This window comes from Balaenoptera ricei, chromosome 1 (genome assembly GCF_028023285.1).
Source record: "Balaenoptera ricei isolate mBalRic1 chromosome 1, mBalRic1.hap2, whole genome shotgun sequence".
Classification (NCBI taxonomy): domain Eukaryota; kingdom Metazoa; phylum Chordata; class Mammalia; order Artiodactyla; family Balaenopteridae; genus Balaenoptera; species Balaenoptera ricei.
Genome location: NC_082639.1, coordinates 52,793,045 through 52,818,188, shown reverse-complemented (window position 1 = coordinate 52,818,188; position 25,144 = coordinate 52,793,045). Strand labels below are relative to the sequence as shown.

General features: G+C 39.7%; 1 protein-coding gene and 1 non-coding gene across 4 annotated transcripts in view; one reads left to right on the top strand and one right to left on the bottom strand.

Moving 5' to 3' along the window:
* TM2D1 (TM2 domain containing 1) overlaps positions 1–25,144 on the top strand; it is a 140,059-nt gene that overhangs the window by 53,954 nt on the left and 60,961 nt on the right. The window contains exon 6 of one of the 3 annotated variants that reach the window (XM_059899039.1): positions 710–3,425. The exons of 1 other annotated variant lie outside the window; for it this stretch is intronic. In XM_059899039.1, coding sequence (XP_059755022.1) covers positions 710–808 — 99 coding nt within the window. In that variant the 3' untranslated portion in view covers positions 809–3,425. Of the gene's footprint in view, positions 1–709; positions 3,426–25,144 lie in introns of those variants that run through there. One more of the 3 variants, XM_059899029.1, reaches the window with a different exon arrangement.
* On the bottom strand, positions 17,823–17,896 carry TRNAR-CCU (transfer RNA arginine (anticodon CCU)). The gene has a single exon. It is a non-coding gene; the product is annotated as a tRNA-Arg (tRNA).

Sequence of the window (25,144 nt, the reverse complement as noted above, 5' to 3'; positions counted from 1 at the left end):
GGTCCTTCCTGTTAAGATCTGAGGAATTTATTCAACTCATTGTCCAAAAAGTTTTTCAGATCTTTTCTTACAAACTATAAGAGTCTCTGTGTTTAAAATTGAAATGAAGCATAGAGATCCATCTGCCTCTTCTTACTAGGGAAGAAATTAAGACCTAAGGAAGTTGAGACTAAGGTACACAACTAATCAGTGCAAAACTGAATCTAGAACCTAGGTCTTCTGTGCATTCCACTGGTTGTTCTCTTCTACCCACCCCCGCCCCGCCCCACTAACTGCTTTGTTTTTTATCAAGTATCTTCATTTTGGAAATTGTTACTGCTACTTTATGAGAAGGGTTGTGTAGTTTTACATAACCTTATTTTCACACTGTAAATTGTTGTTTCTCTTTTTAAAGTATATAGGTTGTTTTAAAACTATAATGTATAAATAATAAGCAAATGTAATTTTAAAAACAATATCTGTAGCCTATTATATAAACATTTAATTAGGATTCCAGACTCAAATTTAAAATTTAAAACTAGAAGGGCCCATTGAGAAGGCGTCTCTCTGCATTGTCATTCATATAATCTCCTACAATACATACAGAAGTGCTCCCAGTGTAAGAAAAAAATGTCTTGAATAAATGAAGCATTAATATGTGCATCTATAAAAACCTCATTGAATTCTTTTAAAAGATTGTGTTTTAACATATTTCTTTTTTCTGTTTTAGGATTTGGGCCTCCTTGATTTTAATAGAGAACTCTCAGTGTGTAGATTTCCAGATTTTCCTTTTTCCATCTTCACATACCACTTTATGGATTCTGTTTAATTTTTTGTTGTTGCTGATGTTTTTGTTTTGTTGTCTTAGTTAAAAACATATTATTCTGAGATTTATTTAATAGAACTTTGAGATTTATATGATAATAGAGTCTTTCTTAGGCTACTGTCTCTGTGAGATAGATAGCTTATTACTGTGATATTAATGTGTTTTCCAAAGGCAAGTTGCCACTTGTCCTTTTCGCTTCTGAAAAATAAAAGTATGACTTATTCACATTTTTAGTGCTTTATTATTAAGAAAACCGTCTTAAATGTTGAATGTTGCTGTCTTCTGCATTTTGGTCCTTCAAAGCAGTTAATCCATGGTGCGAACAAATACCATCTATATTGCCTGGGGCTGCAGTCTTGTATATGACAACCCACCTGTTTTTTGGAGCTTTCAGATCTGTCTTTGCCTTGGTATCCAGGGAGCTAAAGATCATCAGGGAGCCTGAAACCTTGAGGCAACGCAGATACTCTTGGCATTGATTCAGGGCTCTGAAGTGTGAACTTTCTCCTTTTTGCTTTGGGAGTGATGCACTAGCTTTTGGTGGACCAGGTGCTGACTCATCTAGCTCAGTGCAGTTATATTTGAAGCTGGATGGACAAGGTGGGAACACCAACCAGATGATTAATGTCTTCCATCTGTTAGCACTGCCTGGCAGATGCCGGCACAAGTGTCTTAAGTGATGCACCAGTGTCTGGAGGAAGCAGCACCTGTACGTTAGCACTAGTTTTTCTTGCCATGTTTAGAAGGGTTTTAAGAAGATGGAAATACATGAAATGTTATGTCCCTAAAATACTGTCATACTCTTACTTTAGTAACAGGCATACCAATTTCAAAATTACTGGGATCTGGGCTTTTCAAAAGTAAAAACCATAATTTTTCACCACTCATTTCACTCAGAAATATACAGTATAGTACAGTTAGCTTCATAGTATGTTAGTCATTCAGTAACAGCTTCTCCAGTTGATGGGAGATTATTAAGTATTGATATAAGAAGTGAATTTGGATTGATTCCTAATATACACCAGGAAGGGTCTCTGATTTGTTCATTAATGAAAATGCTGAGTGTCTATCATTTGGGAGGCACTGTTCTAGGTTCTAGGATGCAGCAGTGGACAAAACACTAACACCTCTGTCCTTAAGGAGCTTATATTTCCTTAGGATCCACTTTTTCACAGTGATATTTTTGGCCTCAGTTAAGCTAGATGCCCGTTTTCTAGTATACCCTAGTTCATTTTGGTTGCCGACAGTGCTTTGAAGTTTACTTCAGGATCACCTAAGCTCAGATTTAAAAGTCTTTAAGGTTCCACAGCTATGTAACTTCAGTTACATGAGAAATACCTGCAGTCATATCTTGAAACGAATCTTGCTTCCTATGTAATTGTTACAGTTACCTTGACCAGGTGGGAAGTCTGTTTCCAAGCAGGTGCTTCTCAAAAGTATTTATTCAAATAAGCTGTACTCTGAAAGAGTTGTTGGTAAAATCTAGAAATAAAGTCCGTTCACAGTACACTCTTAAACCTTTAGACTTAATTTTCACTATAATTTCCTAAATTCCTAAAAATGCTTTCGTTTTTCCAATTTGTGTAATTCCCTGTTGCCTAATACATGTAATTCTTTTACAGATGGTTTTTCTGTGTCTTATTATTTATTTGTTAGGGGAATGCACTTAAAGCATGTGAATACAGTTTTGTTTTTTTGTTTGTTTGTTTTTAGTTTCATGGAGCACTATATTATTATGGCTATTTGTTAGTAGTGTGTGTAGGAATTGTATGTTAAGGCCTCTGTATGAGATGTTTTATATGATAACCCTGATTTTAGAACAGTGGCCAAAATTGTAAAATGGATTAGCTCAGTCATTCCTGGGATTACTCCTAAACCCTCTAGAGTAAAATGGAAAGGATTCTTTCAATTCTATAGAAACAGTTAGTGTTCTACAGAAGCATTTATAAATGGTACTACTTTAGCCTGAAAGGATTAATACAATTTCCAGAAGTACCTCTTTACCCAGGACGATTTCTTACCTCCACTGTATTAAACTAAAGGACCTCTTTAAAATTTCAGAGATTCTGTTATGTCTACGGCCAGCATTTGTTCATGGGACCACTAGGACTCTAAGAAATATTAGTTTGGGGGTATGTTTTGTTTTTGTTTTGTTTTACAAAAACTTTCTGTGTCTTTTTCCCTTATTTTAACCTAGATGCTTAAGGCTAAGTTAAGTATTATTATACTGATGGGTAGCTAGGAAGCCAAAATAGATAGAAACTAGCAAAAAAGAAAGGTTAGTTCTTAAAAAGTGCAAGTCTAAGATGTTGGTTCCTCTTTCTCATTCAAATACCTTAAATGTAGATATTCCCCAGGGTTCTGGCACCTTCCTTCTTCCTTTCTCTCATTAAATCAGCATCCATTTTGCTTTTTTCTGTTTACAAAATTAATACAAGCTTAATGCATAAATTTTTGGGAAACACCAAAAAGTACAAAGAAAAAAAATTTATTCCACAGCTCTAAGATAACAATGTTAATATTTTAATGTATGTCCTAGTAGTTTTTCCATGCATGTATTTTCATTTTTCTTCACAAAAATGATATATTCTCCATACTGTTTTGTAGCCTGCTTCTTCACATTGTAAATATTTTTCTATTTCAATAATCTTACAAAATTATTTTTAATGGCTGCTGAGTATTCCATGTCTGTATCATCATTTATGTAATGATAAATAATGTTATGTGCTATTTAACTTATTTTAATAAATGAACAATGTACATTTCTGATTTTTTTCTCTAGAATTGTCATTCTTAGTCAAAAAGTAATCATATATTAAAGTTTTTGATACATACATACAGTCTTAGTTAACCAGGGTAATAGAGAAAGAATGAAATATAATAGCCCAAACCCAAACAAAACCACAGTCAACTCTTAATTATTCCAGTGCAGATTAACTGCAGATAAAATGCTGCAGGGACCTGCAACTACCCCTTGCTCTGCAGTTAGACCACTGCTTACCAATGCTGTTTCCTGCTCCTCACATCCCACAGGCTGGAGAAGAAAAACCAAACTTTGAGAACAGGATAGCTGCTAGAGAAAGGATGCTGGCTGTGGGTATTGGAGAATGATAGCGTATCTGTTAATTTGCACAGAGTGTCAAATAGTTGAATTATCTAACTGCCGTCTTCTAGATGAGAGGAGGAGTGCTTTAAGGAGTACATAGGAAGCTCATTCATAATGGTATTTATTCTGAGCTGCTGAGAGGGAAAGAGGGAGGTAGATTTGGAAAATTAGAAAAGTTGCTGATTAGAAATGAATAAAAATTCTATACAGCACTGAGTACCCAATGGAGTCCTGGAATAGTACATTTGTAGTTGAGTTAATCATCATGGTACTCATCCCCATATCTTTTAAAATAGAGCCTGATATCTTAATTCTTAGTAAATGTAGCAGTGCTCTTAAAGCTAGTCATTGTCTGATGAAGAAACATTGGTATTTACTATCTTAGAAAATAGATTTTTAAAGAAAAAATATTTATTAAAATATTAAGGCTTAAAATCTTAAATTTTCTAGATTTGAACTTGTTAAAATTTCCTTTTACTGCTCTTCATGTACACGATGTTAAGCTCTATAGAGTCTTCCTAAAAAATCACTATCATTATCCACACTTTACAGATAAGTAAATTGAGTCCCACAAAGATTGAGTCACTTGCCCAAAGGTCATGAAATAAGTGGTGAAGCTAGGATTTAAACCCAGGTCTATTAACTGCTATACTCCTGCATTGTGATAGTTAGAATCATCTCATTCTTTGAAATATACTGCTAATGATTGTGTACTAGAGATTTTTTTTTAGTATGTTGTTTAATGTTTTCAGTAAAGATGGAATTATCTGCCTATACTGAGTCTTTTTACTTAAACAAATAGTTTGCTGGTTTAAAAAGAAAAAAAGAATTTATTTATTCAAACTTCTCAACTTTACATCATGCAAATGCCAAAACGTTTTATGAATATTAAAATGAGACTATGATAGAGCAGTGATTATTGTCAAAACCTAAAGACTTTTCTGCTGTTACCTCATCTGACATTTGCAGCACTTTCTAGACCAACGTCTGATTATGTTTGTGTGACAAGAGGAGAGATGTTAGGTAGGACCATACTGTCATGGTCTGCTTTGTCTTGCTGAGGTCAAATGAAGCTAGAGACACCTGTGGGTGGTGGGATTGCAGGTGATTTTTATTTGGTTAGTTTTTCTTTCAGTTTATCTGAACTTTCTAATTTTTCCACAATAAACATGCATGTATTTGACACCATAAATAATAGTATAGGTACATCAGAACAAAGAGCCCAAGAAAATTTTATTCTCCCCTGCCCCCCCCTTCAAGATACACTTATCCCGATTTCTGACATGATTCTAACTTTAAAGGATAGATGCATTTAAAAGAAAAAGGCAGATCTAACACATGTTATCAAAGGTTTTTCATCCAAGCAGCACAGTTTGATGGGAAAAGCACAGACTTCGGAATCAGACCTGAGTTTGTCTCCTGTCTTTGCCACTTGTTTTGTTACTGTAACAGTTCTGAGCCCTCTGTCTTCATATAAATGGGTATAATAATATCAGTTAATGTTGAGAGGTTAAGATGACATAGATAATAGTCACCATTTATTAAACATTTTAAAGGAATGGAATGATGGCATTAGGCATTGAAGAGTGCCATCTGGAATTTACAAGGGGTTCCTCACACCATCTGGGATTTGCAAGGGGTTCCTCACACTGGGGCTGTAGTGTGGTTACACCTTCAGTAAAATTCCAGTGGACTCAAAAATTCCTTTTACAGAAGGAAGGTAGGATGTGTTCTTCAGACATTGTTTACCTACATTTTTCTTATCTCTGTTATCGTTATCTCTCGCTACCCTGTGTAATAAGGGTCCCAAATGTCACTTTTCTCAAGAAAATAGTCTTATTGGCACCTGCAATGCTTGAAGACTCTCCTTACTAAGGGAAGGCTGCGATGTTGCAGATTTTGTTTTTGTTGCTCTTTAATCTGCAGTTTCTGGAGATATTTATCTAATAAATTTAGAAATGTTGCTATGAAGCAGCTGTTCAATCTACTTTCAGCCTAAATTAAGGTTAATTGCAAGGAATCGCTATGCATACAACAGAATGTTGCTTTTAACCTGTCAATGTTATCAGAATATGCCAAGCATGTGGAGATGAAAACTTGAAAAATGATTAAGGCTAGAGCTATTTGGACTGCATATGCCAAAGAAAAATGTTGTGTTAGCAGAACACTTTAGAAAGTGTGTAGTGTTTGAACTTTTAATCGTGAGCTAATTTTATATTTAAGAGGGTATGATTATGAAGGCCCACGGTCCCATCTTTGATTTTTCAGATATACCTCAAAATTTGACGACTTATTTGAATGAATTATGAAATCCATTATTATAGTACAAGAAAGAATGGCATGTCTTCTTTATATGATTTATGATTGAGTGGTCTGCGTGAGACACGACACAAATTGCTTTAAATAAGTGCAGCAAGTCTTTAAAAAGGTGTTCAAAAATGAATTTATTGCTTATTAATTCTTAATTATTTATTGACCTACTGTGTACCCCTTCTGCTCTTGCCTTCCTGCCTTCCTACTATGTATTCTTCACACAGCAGACAAATGATAAAAGTAAATCAGAACATGTCACTTTTCTGCCAGATCTCCAGTGGCTTCCTGTCCTGCCTTAAGTATGCCAAATTGGTTCCCACCTCAAGATTTTTATACTGACTCTTCCCTTCGCCTGGAGTGCTCTTTCCCAGGTCTTCGCATGACTTGGTTCCTCACTCGTTCAGGTCTCTGCTCAGGTATTGTCCCTGACCATCCTTTCTAAAATACTACCCCAGCCCTCCACTGGTCACTCTCTGAATCCTGATCCTGCTTCATTCTCTTCACAGCATTTATTGCTACTGGAAATTACATATGTTTATGTATTTCTCCCTTTCCCTCCCCTACTCGAATGTAAGCTTGGTGAGGGCAGGGACTTTATTTCATCTATTACTGTATCCTCAGTGCTTAGAATCTTCCCAGACCAGGGCTTGAACCCGTGTCCCCTGCATTGGCAGGCAGACTCTCAACCACTGCGCCACCAGGGAAGCCCTCCTTATTCTTAAAATGGAGATATTATCTTCCTCATATGATTGTTGTAGGGTATTTCATAGTGTGTGGTGCATAGTATGTATTTAATAAATGACAGATGATTGTTCTTAAGGTTTTTATATTTCTTATCTCCTGTAGTACTTATAACACTTCTGTAAGGTTAGTACTCATTTTATGCATAATGAGACTGAGGCTTAGAGAGATTAAATGGCTTGACTATCCTTACACAGCTAGTAAGCTTGAAACCAAGTCTGTGATTCCTAAGCCCATTGCCCGTTCTAATCACTACACCTTCTACCTCCTTATTAATCCCATGTGAGTGGACAACTGACCATAGATCTATTTATTTTATAACTGCCCCACTGGAGCTTTTTTTTTTTTAACCAAAAAAGAAGAAACAAAATTACAAGGGTCTAATGACTTCATTTTTAAAAGAATATTCTGTTGAGGTATACATAGAATGCCCAAATCTTAAGTATAAAACTTGATGAATTTTTACACGTGTATACACCCACTTCACCACCACCAGTTGAAGATAAAGAATATTCCTAGTGGGCTTCCCTGGTGGCGCAGTCGTTGAGAATCTGCCTGCCAATGCAGGGGACGTGGGTTCAAGCCCTGGTCTGGGAAGATCCCACATGCCGCGGAGCAACTAGGCCCGTGAGCCACAACTACTGAGCCCGCGCGTCTGGAGCCTGTGCTCCGCAACAAGAGAGGCCGCGATAGTGAGAGGCCCGCACACTGCTATGAAGAGTGGCCCCCGCTTGCCGCAACTAGAGAAAGCCCTCGCACAGAAACGAAGACCCAACACAGCCAAAAATAAATAAATAAATCAAATAAATTTAAAAAAAAAAAGACTATTCCTAGCCCTCCGGAAGGTTCCCTTTTACTCCTTCCCAGTCAGTATCTACCCCTTACAGGTAACCACTCTTCTATGATTCTGTCACCATAGATAAGTTTTGCCTGTTTTTGAACTTCATATGAATGGAGTCATATAGTATGCCCTTTTCTGTGATCAGTTTCTTCTACTCATCGTTATTATGGTGTAGTGTTACATTGTATGAATATGCCAAAAATTATTTATCCTACTGTTGTCAGTTTGTTTCCAGTTTGGGGCTATTATAAATAGAGCTGAGATGGACACTCTTACATTCTTACACATGTCTTTTGTTAGAGATATACTTAAAGCAATACGCCCTTACTTCTCTTGTGTATATGTGCAGAAGTGGAATCTTTGGCTTTCGGTGTAGGCACGTCTTTAACTTGAGTAGATGCTGTCTAACAGATTTCCAAAGTGGTTGTACCAGTTGACGCTCCCATCAGCAAAACATGAGAACTCCAGTTGTTCCACATCCTCTCCAACACTTGATATTGTTGGTCTTTTTTACATTAACTGGCTTCTACTTTTAAAGAAGATGGAATGTAGCTATCAGTGTAGCTTAAAGAGGAAAACAAGACTAACTGGTCTGGAGAATAATTTCAGTTCAGCATAGAAGACCCCTCTTACCATGAGGTGGCCCATGAAATAGATAGATAGGTTCTCTCTCTTAAGCAGACCCCAGAGGTCCATTTGTTGTGGTCCATTTAGGGAGGTTCCCTGGCATCAGGAAAGTTTGGTTTATAAGACTTCTGTGGGCCCATCCAAATGTAACACTATTTTGACTCTGAGCTTGGACTAGTAGAACCTTGAGCTGGAAGAAATGTGTAAGTCAGCCTTCTTCCTCGTTTCATACAAGTTATTGATGCCTAGCCTTGTACTTCCATAATACCCTTCACTGATTATGAAAAGCATTCTTTTCCCTAAAGGAGAGTTTAGACAGAGTTTCCTCTGAGAGGTCAAAATGACCTGTTGGCCTAGCTGACTCCTAGATTAGCCTCCTATGGGAAGATTAGTTTGTGGTTTCCAAAGTGAGTTATTTCATGTTCTGAGTTGTATATATGTGGTGTCATTTGATTTATTTGTTTGTTGTTTTGCTGTTGCTCAGCTTAAATTCTTATGGACTTTTCCCCACACTGGAATTTTCCATAGAGCCTTTTAGGAATATCTGACAAGCATCCTTTTCAGATTTTCCCCATCTCTGTCCATTCACTTTAAATTTAGGAGTATTAGCCCCTGCTTGCTTCTGCTGCCTGTAGTAAAACCTGCCATTTGCAGGTCCAACCCCACCCAAACCCTGGGTCAATACAAACCAGACCTGGAAAGCAGAGTGGCCTCTCCCTAAGAAACAGTGGAATCTGGAAATGTCCACTATTTATATCCCCAGGGAACACTGGTCCTTAGGAAGGATTTAGCCCCAGGAGGGTCTAATGACACATCAGGCTACAGCCTTCTTACTGAGCCTGTATTTGTGAAAGAATCATTCGTCTGCCTGTCTTTTCTGCCTAGAGACTTGGGGAAGGCAGAATACTAGCCCCCCCAAAGATGTCCGTGTCCTGATCCCCAGAATCTTGCATGACAACAAAGACTTTGCATATGTGATTAAAGTAAGGATCTTTATTTTTTTAAATATTTGTTATTTTGTGCCATGTCTTAGTTGTGGTAGGTGGTCTCCTTAGTTGCGGCTCGTGGGCTACTTAGTTACAGCTCACTGGCTCCTTAGTTGCAGCACATGGACTCCTTAGTTGTGCCATGCAAACTCTTAGTTGCGGCATGCATGTGGGATCTAGTTCCCTGACCAAGGATCAAACCCGGGCCCCCTGCATTGGGAGCATGGAGTCTTTTTTTTTTTTTTTTTTTTTTCAGTTATATGCTTCATTTACAAAAGACAGAAAAACCCAACTCAAATTGGCTTAAGCCGAAAGGGGAATTCACTGGCTTACATAACTGAAAAGTTGAGAGGTGATGTTGGCTTTGGGTACTTTTGAACCAGAGATTCAGATAATATCACTAAGAATCCATTTTGTCCGTGTCCCACTGCTCTGCCTTCTGTGGTCTTGTTTTCATGCATCAGCTCCAAATGATTGCCCCCCCCCCTTGCTCTTCCAGGCTCTCGCTTTATGGGAGGAAAGCAAAGGTCTTAGCAGCTTCAGACAACACATTCTCACACTTCATGGTCCAGGTTGTCCGGGGGTCCAAAAGAGGATTTCTTCTAGACTGTGTCTGTTTCCCAGAAGCCCCAGCATATAGATGGTTGACTCTCATTGACTTTGATTTTATTAAGGGAGCATGGAGTCTTAACCACTGCGCCACCCAGGAAGTCCCTAAAGTAAGGATCTTTAGATGGGAAGATTATCTTGGATTATCTGAATGGGCTCAATACAATCACAAGGGTCCTTATAAGGGAAAGAGGGAGGCAGGAAGGCCAAAGATGAGATGACTGAAGCAGAGGTCAGAGAGGAGAGATATTTGAAGATTCTATGCCACTGGCTTTGAAGATGGAGGAAGGGGCCATGAGCCAAGGAATGCAGATGGACTGTAGAGGCTGGAAAAAGAAGGAAAGGGATTCTACCCTGGGGCCTCCAGAGGAACATGACTCTGCTGATACCTTGGTTTTAGCCTGGTAAGACCGACTGCAGACTAATAACGTCCAGAACTGTAAGATTATAAGTGTGGGTTGCTTAAGGCCACTAAGTTTATGGTAATTTGTTACAGCAGCAATAGGAAACTAATAAGTTGTTATGTTCAAAATGTCTTACTTACAGCCTGCATATTGTTGGATTGTACCTTTTTTCCATTCTGCTAATCGTTGTCTTTTTTTTTTTTTTAATTTGTTTTTGGCTGTATTGGGTCTTCATTGCTGCACATGGGCTCTCTCTAGTTGCGGCGAGCAGGGGCTACTCTTCGTTGCGATAGGTGGGCTTCTCATTGTAGTGGCTTCTCTTGTTGCAGAGCGTGGGCTCTAGGCACGCAGGCTTCAGTAGTTGTGGCACATGGGCTCAGTAGTTGTGGCTCGCAGGCTCTAGAGCACAGGCTCAGTAGTTGTGGTGCACGGGCTTAGTTGTTCCGCAGCATGTGAGATCTTCTGGGACCAGGGATCGAACCCGTGTCCCCTGCATTGGCAGGTGGATTCTTAACCACTGCACCACCTGGGAAGTCCCTAATCTTTGTCTTTTAATTGGAGTATTTAGACCATTTGCATTTAAATTAATTATTGATATGTTAGGGCTTACTTCTACCATTTTATCATTTGTTTTCTGTTTTCTCCCTCTGTTTCTCATTTTGTCTTTTATGCCTCTGAGTATTACCTGAACTTTTTTAAAGATCAGTTTTTCTGTATTTTCAATGTTTTTGAATACATCACCCTGCATAATTTTCTTTAGTGGTTGCTATTGATGTTATAATACACACACACACACACACACACACACACACACACATGCACATGTATATACATACATATGTGTACACATATATACATATACATATCATATAACATGTATACACATATAATACATAAATATACACATATATATTTGTGTTACACACATGTGTGTATACATATATAGGCATATACATATAACACACATACACATATATGTATGCTTATATACATATTTACAATACATGTGCACATGTGTGTACATGTATACACACATTATACACATACATACATATACGTATAACATACATGTATAACATACACACATACATACATAACTTATCGTGGTCTATTGGTGTCAACATTTTACCCCTTTAAGTAAAGTATTGAAAGCTTACTTCCATTTAGGTCCCTTTAGTTTTCCCACTTTAAAAATGGTACAACAGCAATAAGAAACTAAGATAGGCCTCAAACCTCATTTCACAATGGCTACCCGTGTGGGCTTAGGAGTTAAACTGTTCAAATTCTATCTTCTGCACTTAATGTGCTGCTTGACCTTGAGCAAGATTCTTTATCCCTCTGAGCCTCAGTTTCCTCCTATAAGTTGAGGATGAAGTAATAATACTAAACTACCCATTAAAACATTTCTGCTTATATATTCTCAGGACTTATATGCAACATTCTCAAAATTGTTCCCATTTTCATTTTTTTAAAAATGTAATAGACTTTATTTTTTAGAGCAGGTTCACAGCAAAATTGACCAGAAGGTATAAAGAGTTCCCATATACTCCCTGCCACCACACATGCATAGCCTCCCCCATTATTAACATCCCTCACCACAGTGGTATATTTGTTACAACTGATGAACCTACACTGACACATCATTATCGCATAAAGTCCATAGTTTACATTAGGGTTCAGTCTTGGTGTTGTGCGTTCTATGAGTTTAGACAAATGTATAATGGCATGTATCCACCATCGTAGTATCACATAGAGTATTTTCACAGACTTAAAAATCCTCTGTGCTCCACTTATTCATCCCTCCCTCCCCTCTAACCCCTGGAAACCACTGATCTTTTTACTCCCTCCATAGTTTTGCCTTTTCCAGAATGTTATACAATTGGAATCATACAGTATGTAGCCTTTTCAGATTGGCTTCTTTCACTTAGTAATATGCATTTAAGGTTCCTCCATGTCTTTTCATTACTTTATAGCTTATTTCTTTTTTAGGGCTGAATAATATTCCATTGCCTGGATATATCACAATTTATTTAACCATTCACCTACTGAAGGATATCGTGGTTGTTTCTAAGTTTTGGCAATTATGAATAAAGCTGCTATAAACATATGTGTGAAGGTTTTCGTGTGGACATATGTTTTCAACACCTTTAGGTAAACACCAAGGTGCATGATTGCTGGACTTGGTGGTAAGAGTATGTTTAGTTTTGCAAGAAGTTGTTCAACTGTCTTCCAAAGTGGATGTATCATTTTACATTTTCACCAGCAATGAATAAGAGTTCCTGTTGCTCCACATCCTCACCAGCATTTGGTGTTGTCGGTGTTTTAGACTGTGGCTATTCTAGTAGGTGTATAGTTGTATCTTATTGTTTTAATTTGCATTTCCTTGATGAGATATGATATGGAACACCTTTTAGTATGGTTATTTGCCATATGTATATCTTATTTGGTGAAGTATCTGTTAAGGTCTTTGGCCCAATTTTTTTGTTTTGTTTTATTTATTTATTTATTTTTGGCTGTGTTGGGTCTTCATTTCTGTGCAAGAGCTTTCTCTAGTTGTGACAAGTGGGGGCCACTCTTCATCGCAGTGTGTGGGCCTCTCACTATCGCAGCCTCTTTTGTTGCGGAGCACAGGCTCCAGACGCGCAGGCTCAGTAGTTGTGGCTCACGGGCCTAGTTGCTCCACGGCATGTGGGATCCTCCCAGACCAGGGCTTGAACCCGTGTCCCCTGCATTAGCAGGCAGACTCTCAACCACTGCGCCACCAGGGAAGCCCTCTGGCCCATTTTTTTAATGAGGTTTTATTTTTCTTACTGTTGAGTTTTAAGAGTTCATATTTTGGATGATAGTCCTGTATCAGATATGACTTACACAAATATTTTCTTCTAGTGTGTGGCTTGTCTTCTCATTCTCTTGAAAGTGTCTCTTTTAAAATTTATTTATTTTTGGCTGCACTGGGTCTTCATTGCTGTGTGAGGGCTTTCTCTAGTTGCAGCGAGCAGGGGCTACTCTCTGTTGTGGTGTGCGGGCTTCTCATTGCAGTGGCTTCTCTTGTTGTGGAGCATGGGCTCTAGGCACGCAGGCTTCAGTAGTTGTGGCACGTGGTCTCAGTAGTAGTGGCTCACGGGCTCTAGAATGCAGGCTTAGTAGTTGTGGCGCATGGGCTTAGTTGCTTCATGGCATGTGGGATCTTCTCGGACCAGGGCTCGAACCTGTGTCCCCTGCACTGGCAGGCAGATTCTTAACCACTGCGCCACCAGGGAAGTCCCTTGAAAGTGTCTTTTACAGAACAGAAATTTTTAATTTTAATGAACCAGCTTATCATTATTTCCTTCATGGATCATGCCTTTGGTGTTTCATCTAAAAAGTCATCACCAAACTCAAGGTCATCTAGATGTTCTCCTACGTTATCTTCTAGGAGTTTTATTTTGGATTTTACATTTAGCTCTGTGATCTATTTTATGTTAATTTTTGTGAAAGATGTAGGTTCTGTGTCAAGATTCATTTTTTTGCACATGGATGTCTAGTCTTTCTAGCACCATTTGTAGAAAATTCATCTTCATTTAAAAAAATTATTTCTCCTGTGTTCCTTATGACAGAAAATGCAGCACATCCACCAGGAAAGATACTCGGAAGTTACCTTCGATGCTATCTCCTCCCTACATCTGATGGATCACCAAATTTTTAAATTCCACCTCATAAATACTCTGTAAACATTACTTCATCTTCACTGCAACTTTGTTATTTCAGAGCCCTGCACATATAGGATCTTGTGATAAACTCCTGCCTGGCCTGCCTGGTTGAGTCCCACCTTCCTCTCAGTTTACCTTCTTATTCCCATCAGAATGATCTTTTTGAAAAGCAAATCTGATCGTCTCTATCTGGCTTAAAACTCCCCAGAAGCTCCCTGTTTCATTTACCATAAAACCCAAATTCCTTTTCCTGGCTTAAAAGGTTTATCCTGATTGAGTCCCAGCCATCATCGATCCCCTCCCCTCTCCCTGCACAGTCAGGACTTGGGAGCTGACCCCTGGAGGTCACAGGAATGTGCCCTGTTCTCCCTTACTCTGAGAAGTCTGCTTACTGCTGTTCCTTGTTTGGAAACACTCTGATCGCACACTTCTAAGTATCTCTTAGAGGTTCTTGAAGACATGGCTTAGGTCAGAAGTCCCATCAGGTCTCACTAAGCTAAAATGAAAGTATTCACAGGGATGTGTCCTACTGGAGGCTCTAGGGGAGAATCCATTTTCTTGGCTTTTCCAGCTTCTTTTTAAATTAGGTTAGATGCCCCTCTGTTGTCCTTCTGTAGTAACCTATGCTTCCCACTAGCATGGCACTGATGATTTATGATTGTGATGATCTGTTTTAAAAACAATACTTCTAAAAAAAAAAACAATACTTCTTAAGTTCATTGATTTAGCCTTATTGTGACACATTACAAACTAATGAAGAAAAGTAATGTAACAGATACCTGTGTACTCAGCACTGAGATTAAACATATGTTAGTAATTTGCCAAACATGTTTCAGATTTCTCTTTTTTCTTTTATGAAATAAGAAGTTATGATACAACTAAAGCTCCAGACCCTTCCTAAGAGTAAATACTAACCTGAAGTTGGCATGGAAAAGTCTTTTTACTCTTCTGTTTCCCTCACTAAATATAAGGCCAGGCAGGGAAGATGTGTGTCGTTTTGCTGTGATCTCTCTATTGTCGTTGCTTAGCCCAAGGCTTGTCAATAATGCTCTAATGCTCGTTCAACAGCTGCCTGGATAAAACTAGCCTCAGCTTGATTGCCCTCAACTTGCCACCTTCCAAAGCAGCTCTTTCCATTTTTCAAGACAACTCTGCCTGTCATTCTTACTTCAATGGAAATTTGCTCCTTCTCAGAGAAGGGCTGAGATTACTGGGGGCAGAAAGAAACAAAGGACAGAGCACGAATTTTGGAATGAAACTCACTGGGTACTTGCCTCTCAGCAATTACTTAATCTCTCTGGATGTTTAATTTCCTCTTTTGTAAAAATGAGGTTAATAATACTCATTTAGCAGAGATTTTGTGAGGATTAAATAAAATAACAAATGTGAATGTTCCCTTTAGGGTGGAATAGGTGTTCAATAAGTGGTACCATTCCCATAAAAATAATTAAGTATTTTATCTTCTTGTTTTTCTTTCTCAGATTTGCCCCCTTGAGGGCTTTCCATTTTCTTTCCCCATTTCCACGCTCACATGCGTCACTGTTCCTTCTTTCATTCCATTTCCCCAGACTGGAAGGAAACTCCACCATGTACTGCCTGACATGGTCCAGGTGCCCTTCAAGGTACAGCTGTATCCAATCCTGAATATTCCAGCTTTTTTGTCCTCTTTACTTTTTTTTTTCTTTTTATACTTTGGGTTTATTTATTTATTTATGGCTGTGTTGGGTCTTCGTTTCTGTGCGAGGGCTTTCTCTAGTTGCAGCAAGTGGGGGCCACTCTTCATCGCGGTGCGCGGGCCTCTCACTATCGCGGCCTCTCTTGTTGCGGAGCACAGGCTCCAGACGCGCAGGCTCAGTAATTGTGGCTCACGGGCCTAGCTGCTCCGCAGCATGTGGGATCCTCCCAGACCAGGGCTCGAACCCGTGTCCCCTGCATTGGCAGGCAGATTCTCAACCACTGCGCCACCAGGGAAGCCCTTTACTTTCTTAAATGTAGGTCATAAATCCTTTAGCATCTGTGATATACTCTCTCTAACATGGCATCTGTGTTGGAATCATCCTTCCCATTCTATCTATAAGTTACTTGAAGGTTGGGACTATGTCTTATGGTTCTCTATCATTTCCCACACTTCTCAGCATGAGCATGCAAGACGGTATTGTTCTGGGAGGGACAGTCGTCTTGAAGGAGGATCTTATTTCCCTGTCCAGGGATTGAACCTAGCCACCAGTCCACCAGGGGCTGGAGGCTAGAAGCAAAGTTCCCTGATTCTAACCTCGTTTGAAAGCAAGAATGCTTTAAGGAGGCAAAAACTGCAAAAACAGGTACAAAGTTTATTATTAGAGACACAGCACACAGAGAAAGAGTTTATTTATTTAAGTGAGAAGGAGGGCAGAAATACACACCCAGAGAGGAGTGGGTACATCCTGAATGAGGAGGGCAGTAAGGAGGTGATTTAAATCACTTACATAGGACAGTCCTTCCTTGTCTTTGTTTACATTTGGCCTATTATCTTTTTTCTTTTTTCACACCTGACTGGTCCTAGGACCCTCCCCAAGATGCGTGCGCAACTTTTTGTTAAGTTGGATCCCACTGCAGAGGATCCTGTGGGTGCATGTCCACACTTATTAATGGGGTGGGGGGGCCCCCCTCCTTTTTTGACCCCCAAGGAGACTTCCTGCGCATGTGCAGACAGGGAAGTCCTCCTTGACCTCAGGAGTGAACCCCTTATCTCTTTACTTCAGCAGAGCTCAGCTTCAGCCACTAGCTTTGTCTTTGGAGTGCCTGGGTGAGAACAAAGCTTCAATTTTACTCCATTTGACAAACACCAGCTGTCCAGCCCAGGGGCCCATCTATCTCCTACCTCAGTATGACATGGACTCAGATTGCCTGAGTTCAACTCCTTGTTCTGCCACTTGCTAACTATGTGATCTTGATCAAGTAACTTCACTTTTTTAGGCCTCCATTTCCTTAGCTGTAAATTGAGTGGAATATAATACCTACCTTATGATATAGTTCTGAGAATTAATAAGATATGTCTAGAAATTATCTTGTACTGTGGTTCTCCCTAAGTGCTCAATAAATGCTGGCTGTCATTATGATTAGTGTCCATTAAATAATACAATGTTATATGTCAATTATATCTCAATTTAAAAAAAGACTTCTGTGGTTTATTAATGTTAATGCTAATACATTAGTTTCTTATTGCCACTGTAACAAAGCATCACGAACTTCTGGCTTAAAACAATGCACATTTACTATCTTATCGTTCTGGAGGTCAGAAGTCCAAACTGGGTCTCACTGGGCTAAAATGAAAGTACCTGCATGACTGTGTCCTTCTGGAGGATCTAGGGGAGAATCTGTCTCCTTGCCTTTTCCAGCTTCAAGAGTTTGTTCGCATTCCTTGGCTCATGGCCCTCCATCACTCTGACCTCTGCTTTTGTCGTCCCGTCACCTTCTGTGATGCTGACTTTCCCTTCTCCCTCTTTCCCTTATGAGAACCCTTGTGAGTACCCTGGGCCCCACCCATATAATCTCCCCATCCCAAATTCTTAACTTTTTAAAAAAATATTTATTTATTTGGCTGTGCTGGGTCTTAGTTGCGACAGGTGGGATCTTCCTTGCGGCATGCGGGAGATTCGTGGCAGCCTGCGGGATCTTTAGTTGCATCATGCAGGCTCTTAGTTGAGGCATGTGGGATCCAGTTCCCTGACCAGGGATCGAACCTGAGACCTCCTGCACTAGGAGTGCGAAGTCTTAACCACTGGACCACCAGGGAAGTCCCACAAGATTCTTAACTTAATCATACCTGCAAAGTCCCTTCTGCAGTAAGATAATAAAAATGTTCTGGGAATTACGATGGAGACATCTTTGGGGGGCATTTATTTTGCCTGCCACACCAATATAGTAAAACTCATTCATTCATTCAGCACATATGTACTCATCACGTACTCTATGCCAGGCCTTGTTTCAGTCCCTGGGGTTGCAAACAAATAAAAACAATATCTATTCTTCACATGGCTTTTAGTCTAGGGAAACCTTGAAGGCAGTGGATCTATCTTATGATGGTTCTTCCCAAAATGTGGAGGGGAAATGAGAATGTCTCACATTTAGCAGTTACCCAAAACTTAGTGCCATTTTGATTGATGGAGAAGCAGAAAATGGATATAGCATGTTACTTGTTAGGTTATGCATACCCTAGGCTTAGGTGTGTGAATTCCTGTCAATTAAGTTGAGGTAGTCTTGAAATTGCTCTCCTAATGAGAAACCAATGGGAATCAGACACACAATTTTCAAGTGAGAAAAAGAATGTGGAAGGACAATATTGCATTTTGTTTTCTGCTTAGCACCAAGGCTTTATGTGTACATTGCAAAGATTAGGGATAAAAATTTGCTTTGGACATTGTCTATCCAATAGAGTAAGCTTATTTCATTTACCTTCTCACCCATTGGAATAAACACACTGCTTATTTTGTTTTTGTTTCTTTCACATCTATGCTTTCGATTACCGATTGCCAGGATGACCAGGGACATCATCACATCCTATACACAGAAATAGAAAATGGGATGGTAAGAATGAGCACAGGGATGGGAAGTACCTGCCAGAATTCTTAGAGATATGGGCCTTGGTTGCAGCCTGGAACCAAGGCAAAGCCAGGAAAAGAGAAAAAACCAAAAATAATATTTCCAGGGGTCAAGTCAATCATGTCCTTATTTTGATTCCCTTATCAGAAATGTACAAGAAATATTCCTCTCTAGACCCTATATTTCCTGTCTAATAATTCTATCTGACTCCTTTGAACCCAAGCTTTCTCTCCAGACTTCTTTTCTCTTACATAGTCTTCCTCCTATATGGCTACTAAGAAGTGAGCTAATCATACCAGGGGGACAGAAGCTAGAAGGGTTTTCCTTCTTTCCAAGTACTTAAGAGCATGTTACATGTTTTTGTTGGTTGCGGCCTGGGCTTGTTTGTATTTTGTCTTCTTTAGCTCTGAAAGTACCATAAATGTTGGGAGTGGCCTTCTTAAAATGCAGGAAGTTCACTCTAGCTGCCTTTTTATTTATTCATTATTTTAAAAGGTGAGATCTGTGTGAGTTGCTTTGGTTTGTAGAGATCATACAGCTCATTTTGTGAAGGTTGCACTGACATTCTCTCATTCAACAAATGTTTACTGGATACCTACTGTGTGAAAGACAGGTGCAGTGGGGCAGCAGGTAGGGAAGGGAATTCACATTTACTGAGCCGAGTATGTGCATGCACTGCAACCTTCTATGCTTATTTAATTTGCCTAAGAAGTATAAGTCATTATACTCAAAGGTTTCAGTATGGCAGATAGGTTTCTTCTTCTAGGCCAGCTCCAGTTGTCCATCTATAGCACTGCATGGAGAAGGTTTGTGAGGCTAAGCTCAAGCATGATGAGAAAGCATAGTAATATCAATTAATAGTGTCTGCTGTGAGTGTGAGAGAGGAGAATGGTGACACATGTGCCATGTAAACTTTCATTTACTCATTAAACTCTCACTGAATACCAGCCATGTTCTGAGCACCGTGAAGGCATATGTGGATGTAAATGCAATACAAAGCAATGTGTGAGTAATGCCAATGGAGGACCACAAACACATTGAACCAGAGAAATGTAGAGGAAATGCTCTGGATGGTCAAGAAGTCATCAAGGAACAGCTGTTACATGAACTGAGCCTTGTGTGTCAGTCAGGGTTTCATCAGAGAAGCAGAACCACTATGAGTGTTATGGAATAAGGGATTTATTATAGCAATTAGACATTACGTAATTGTGGGAGGATCTGGGGAAGTAAAATCCAGAAAGTGGAGCTGGAGGATCAGAGATAAAGTCACTAACTAACCTTCCTGAAACACTGGCACTGGTAGATAAGTAGGAATTGCAAGGGAAATCTGGGAAGCCAGGATACATCTAGCTGCTGAGATGGGACCACCAAGGGGAACTGATGGAGAAGCCCATGGAGGTGGTTGACTCTGCGTCTGGTGGTGGGCTGGTGGTCATCAGGGCCAGCAGTTGGGAAGAAGAGCTGGTCATGGAGCAGGGGAAATAAGACAAATTTGAACCTGCTATCACCACTGTTTTTGTCTCTTGCCGCATCTAATCAAGACTAATCTTCCAGAACTCTTGCAAATTCCTATTTTGGTCAACTCTAACCTGGAAACATACAGGAAAAGAGATCCTGGGAAATGTTATTCTAGCTTAGCCAAGTTTACACAGTTCAAAATATCACACCTCAATAAGTGGGACAAATCTGCATAAGAGAAGGAGTGAACATTGCTTGTGGGGAAGGTTTGTGAGCAAAGTTTTGGAGGTAGGAATGCGTAAGTTAGTGTTTAGGAAATCACGAGTAGATCAGCCTGGATATAGTGAAGGGCTCATGCTGGAAGATAGTGGAAGATGAGGCTCGAAAGAAACATTGGAATCATTAATTCACAAACTCATTAATTTATTCAACCATTATTTACTGAGCACATATTATCTACCAGGCACTGTACTAGGTGCTAAGACTACAGTGATGAATGAAAGAGTCAGATTTTGGAAGGTTTTGAATGTTAGACTAAAATGCTTGTTCAGTTTTTGACCCATCTCTTGAGAAATAGTGGACTCTTCCAATTGGAACAAATGGTCAGTTGAATTTCTGCCCTTAATTCAACTCAACCAACACTTTAAGCGCCTTCTCTGGGCAAGCTCCTCGCAGGCACAGTATCATTGTCGTCTCAAACTGTGAAATGTGCCTGCACCTGATGATATTGATCAGAGTAGAAGTGTGAGTCACTTCTTTCCCTGGTAATTTTTTAGAATCATTTGTGCTCACATTTTACTTTATGATGTCCTCATTCCACAGCAAAAATACCTGTATCCTTTATTAGGCACTTAAGTAAGACAAAAACATGCAGATTAAATTGCCTAAAACCACTACATTTTTGTTAAAATAAATGTTGTTTCAGAGTTCTGTAAAGATGTTGATGCATAATTCACATCAGCTTATCTTGAGTAATCCGCGGGCTGTGTGCTAGTAAAGTGTAGCACAGCTTAGCGTTGTGCCTTTTGCTTGGCATACAGGATCTCATTTCACCCTCACAGAAGCCCTGAAAGGTGGGTACTTTTATTAGCTCAATTTTGCAGAAAAGGAAAGCAAGACTTAATGAGATTAAGTACCCTTCCCAGGATAATATAACTAGTAAGGGGCTGAGCTAAGCATCCCCTCCTCTTAACCACTCCACAGTCAGCAAAGGAGCCACCAACTACTCTAGAGTTTGGCAACCGTTGACTTAAAGACTCCTCCAGGTGACTCAGGAGGACCATTTTACAGGCAGGAAAGACGGCTAAGAAATATTTCTCATAGTCTTAACAGATACAAGTTGCAGATAAAACATCTATGGAAGGAAATCTGCAAAGAGCAAAGGAGACCTTTGAAGTCCCTGGGCTACCCTCCAATCGCAAGTTGGCATGTGAGCACTTCCTCTAGATTCCAAGATGCCACCTGCAGGTCAAACTCCTCCTTGTGATAGTTGGATAGGTTTGAGCATTGTGTGATGGCTGCTTTGTTTCTTTACAACTAGACCCTATAGTTATTCCTGGATAATGTGGATATGCTGCCATTTCTGCTAAACAGGCAATGTAATGAGGATCTCATTGCATGGTGTGTGTGCCCATGTATGAGAAAGAGCTCTGAATCTTTACAGAGTAAGAATAGAACTGAAACCAAGGACAATGTCTGACCCTTGAAGGGTTTGCCATGGAGTCGGTAGCATTTCCTTCTTTTCATTTCTATTTTACCACTTTCTGCTGCCCTGGATCCTTACTGAAGATTTCTGTCAGCTTGATAGACTCTCTGTATTTCTTGGTACAAAGCCCATTCTCCTCCCTCTGCTGCATCTACTAATAGAATCCCACATTACTTTGTAGGTCACCAAGCAGCGTTGCATTTAACACTCATAACAGCTTACTGAGGTTGGCAAGGTTAGTAATACTCTTTCTGTAGTACGGAACAGGAAACTGAGGCCAAGAGAGACGAAAAGACTTGCCCAGCTAGTTAATGGCAGAATTAAGACTAGTCCCTGCTTTTTCTGCTCTGCCATGTAAATAACATCAGTCTTGGGAAGGAGAGCACCATAGTTATGAGTCAGATATTTTGTTTTTTAATCAAATTTTCACATGCTGACATCCTGTTTTCTTTTGGACCCATTTAAAATTAATCTGTGGATGGGGACATGAGGTTCTGTTGTGATGGAGAGGGGGTGGACAGGAATCCAAAGTACATAGCCCTATGACCAGTGGGCAGCCTTGTTTACAGCACAGACTCTCCAAACCAAATGTGACAAATGGGCAGAATCTCATAAGTATTCCAGCTCTTCACTTCCCTAGTTTGATTATATTGTACTGGATGGCATTTGGAACTCGGTTCAGGGTGCATATAGCTGTATTATGCAATTTGCTGATACTCAATTAACTGGAGTAGCAACACATTCAGTCTAATGGGGGCCAGACAGAGACTGCATAATTCTTGGGAGCACAAGCTGATTATGCAGTTAAGTGATATGCACTTAAGAGAAGTGCACCACATCTATCTGATCCCATTTCTTCCAGTAGATTCTTCATGGCACTTTCCTCCAGGCTTTCTGCTTTTATGGTCAAATGTATTCTAACCTGTATCCTTTTGAAATGAGAACCTTACAGTTCATACGGAGATTTGAGATTCATTTCTTTTAAAAATCAACCTTTAAAAATCTTAACTCTTGGATGCAAAAATGGATAAGTATATGAGAAAGGAAAGGGGAGAATCTGAGGCTCAGTATGCCTGGGTGTTAAAGATAGGGAACAAAGCCTGAATTGTACAATTTAGGATGCTTCGTTTTTAGTTTCTTTCCTTTTTTTTTTTTTCTTGGTGAGGAAGTTGTATTTCAAATGCAAACGTGAGATGCATGAAAAGATTTCTTTTTAAAAGCAAAGGTCTTTGCAGTCAGTTTTTTTTTTTTAACTTGAAAATGGATATTATAGAAAGGGGACCCTTTTACGAGAAGCTCCAATTAAATGACAGTTCATTGCATATAGCCAGTTTTAAGTTACTCTGATGATGATGGATTGTTAATTTAATTTGGCAGGTTTTACTGGTTTACTGTGTGCTCGTTGTATGCCCTGGATTGACCTAACTCCTTTGTGGGACCCCCAGAAGTATAAAATATGGCTGGCTGTCCTCAGCCTCCTGGGAGGTCATGACTCATGCATACAAAGTAATTGAGAAACAATAAAACACAGCATATGATTAGGTGTCCAAAATGGCTGGTAAACAGAGTAAAAGATAAAAGAAATCAGAAAAGGGAGAAAGTGAACTGAGCTGGGGTTTTTCATCACTAGAGGGAGACAGAGAGAGAAGCAAGGGTTAGCGCTTCACATATATTAGACCAACCAAAACAACTCTGTAAAGGTATACTATTCCCAGTTTACAGATGAAGAAACTGAGTCTCAGGGAGGTTGAGAAACTTGTCCATGATCAACAGGTAGTAGGAAACAGGGTCAGAATTTAGAATCAGTTCTGTGTCCACACTTCCTCCTTGGAGGTATTCATGCAGAAGGCCATGGCAGACAGGCTGTGGAGGACTCAGACATCTGCTGGGAGAATTAACTGCATGACCAACAATCTCTCTCCCAACCCTGGGGTCCTCTGGTCCGGGAGGATTTCAAGAAGTAGGTAGGTGTTGTGGTCTCAGTTCTGAGGGAACTCCTTCTTATTCCTATAGCAGAAGAGATGCCAGCCTTATAGATACAGCTTTTTCTGAGTTAAATAAATTGCTGCAAGTTCAGCAAAACCAAATGTGGTGATTGAACAAAGAATAGAGTAATTCAGTACTGTGAGACTGTTGTTATAGGCAAGGAAGAGAGGATGATGAAGATTAATTATCAAATTATCATCAAATCCCCTTTCCCTAAAGGTGAAAGTGCTCATGGCCCAGGAATGGGGAGCCAGGTGTGACTGGGCCCAGCTGGGATCAAATTTGTCCCTGTCTTTTAGGTTTATATCAACAGCACTTTGGGGCTTTCTGCCAGTCAATAATTTACTCTTCACCTGTATTAGCTTCCTCTTGCTGTGTAACAAATTATCATAAGCTTAGTGGCTTGAAACAACACCATTTGTTATCTCACAGTTTCTGTGGGTTTGGAGTACATGCATGGGTTAGTAGATTCCCTTGCTCAGGATCTCACAAGACTGCAATCAAGATGGCGTCAGGGCTTCATTCTCATCTGGAGGCTGGACCAGGGAAGAGTCTACTTCCAAGCTCATTCAGGTTGTTGACAGAATTCAGTTCCTTGCAGCTGTAGGACTCATGGTGGCTTCTTTCTTCAGTGTCAGCTTGCTTTTGGAAAGCACTTTGTAGTTTGCAAATGTTTTTCCATTCTAAAATTAACCACAAATATGCTCTTCTCAGCTAAGGGTTTTATCATTCAAACAGTTGCCCAAACCAAAATCCTGAAGGACACCCTTGATTTCTCAATTCATCAGCAAGTCCTATGGCCTATACCTCCAAAATAAATCCTGAATCCAATAACTAGTTTCCATTTCACTCTTACCATCATTGTCTAAGCCACTGGCATCTCTCACCAAGACTACTGCAATGCCCTTCTCACTGCCCTTCCTGCTTCCCCTCTAGACCTCCCCAAATCCATTCTCCACTAAGCATCCAGGATGGTCTATTAAAGGTGAAAATAAGATCATGTCACTTCCTTACTCAAAATCTTCCCATGACTTCTCACTGTTATTGAAATGAAATCCAAATTCCTATCCTTCCATGATCTGGCCCCTGCTAACTTCTGATTTTATTTCCTACCACTCTTCCTCCTGGTCATGAACTTTTGGCCACAGACTTCCCCAAGTGAACTCACTGTGCCTGGACCTGCACATGACTGCCTGCTTTTCATTATTCAGGTCTCAGTTCCATGTCATCACTTTACAGAGAACATCCCTGACCACCTTTTGCAAAATAACAACCACCCCTCTGTCTAAAATC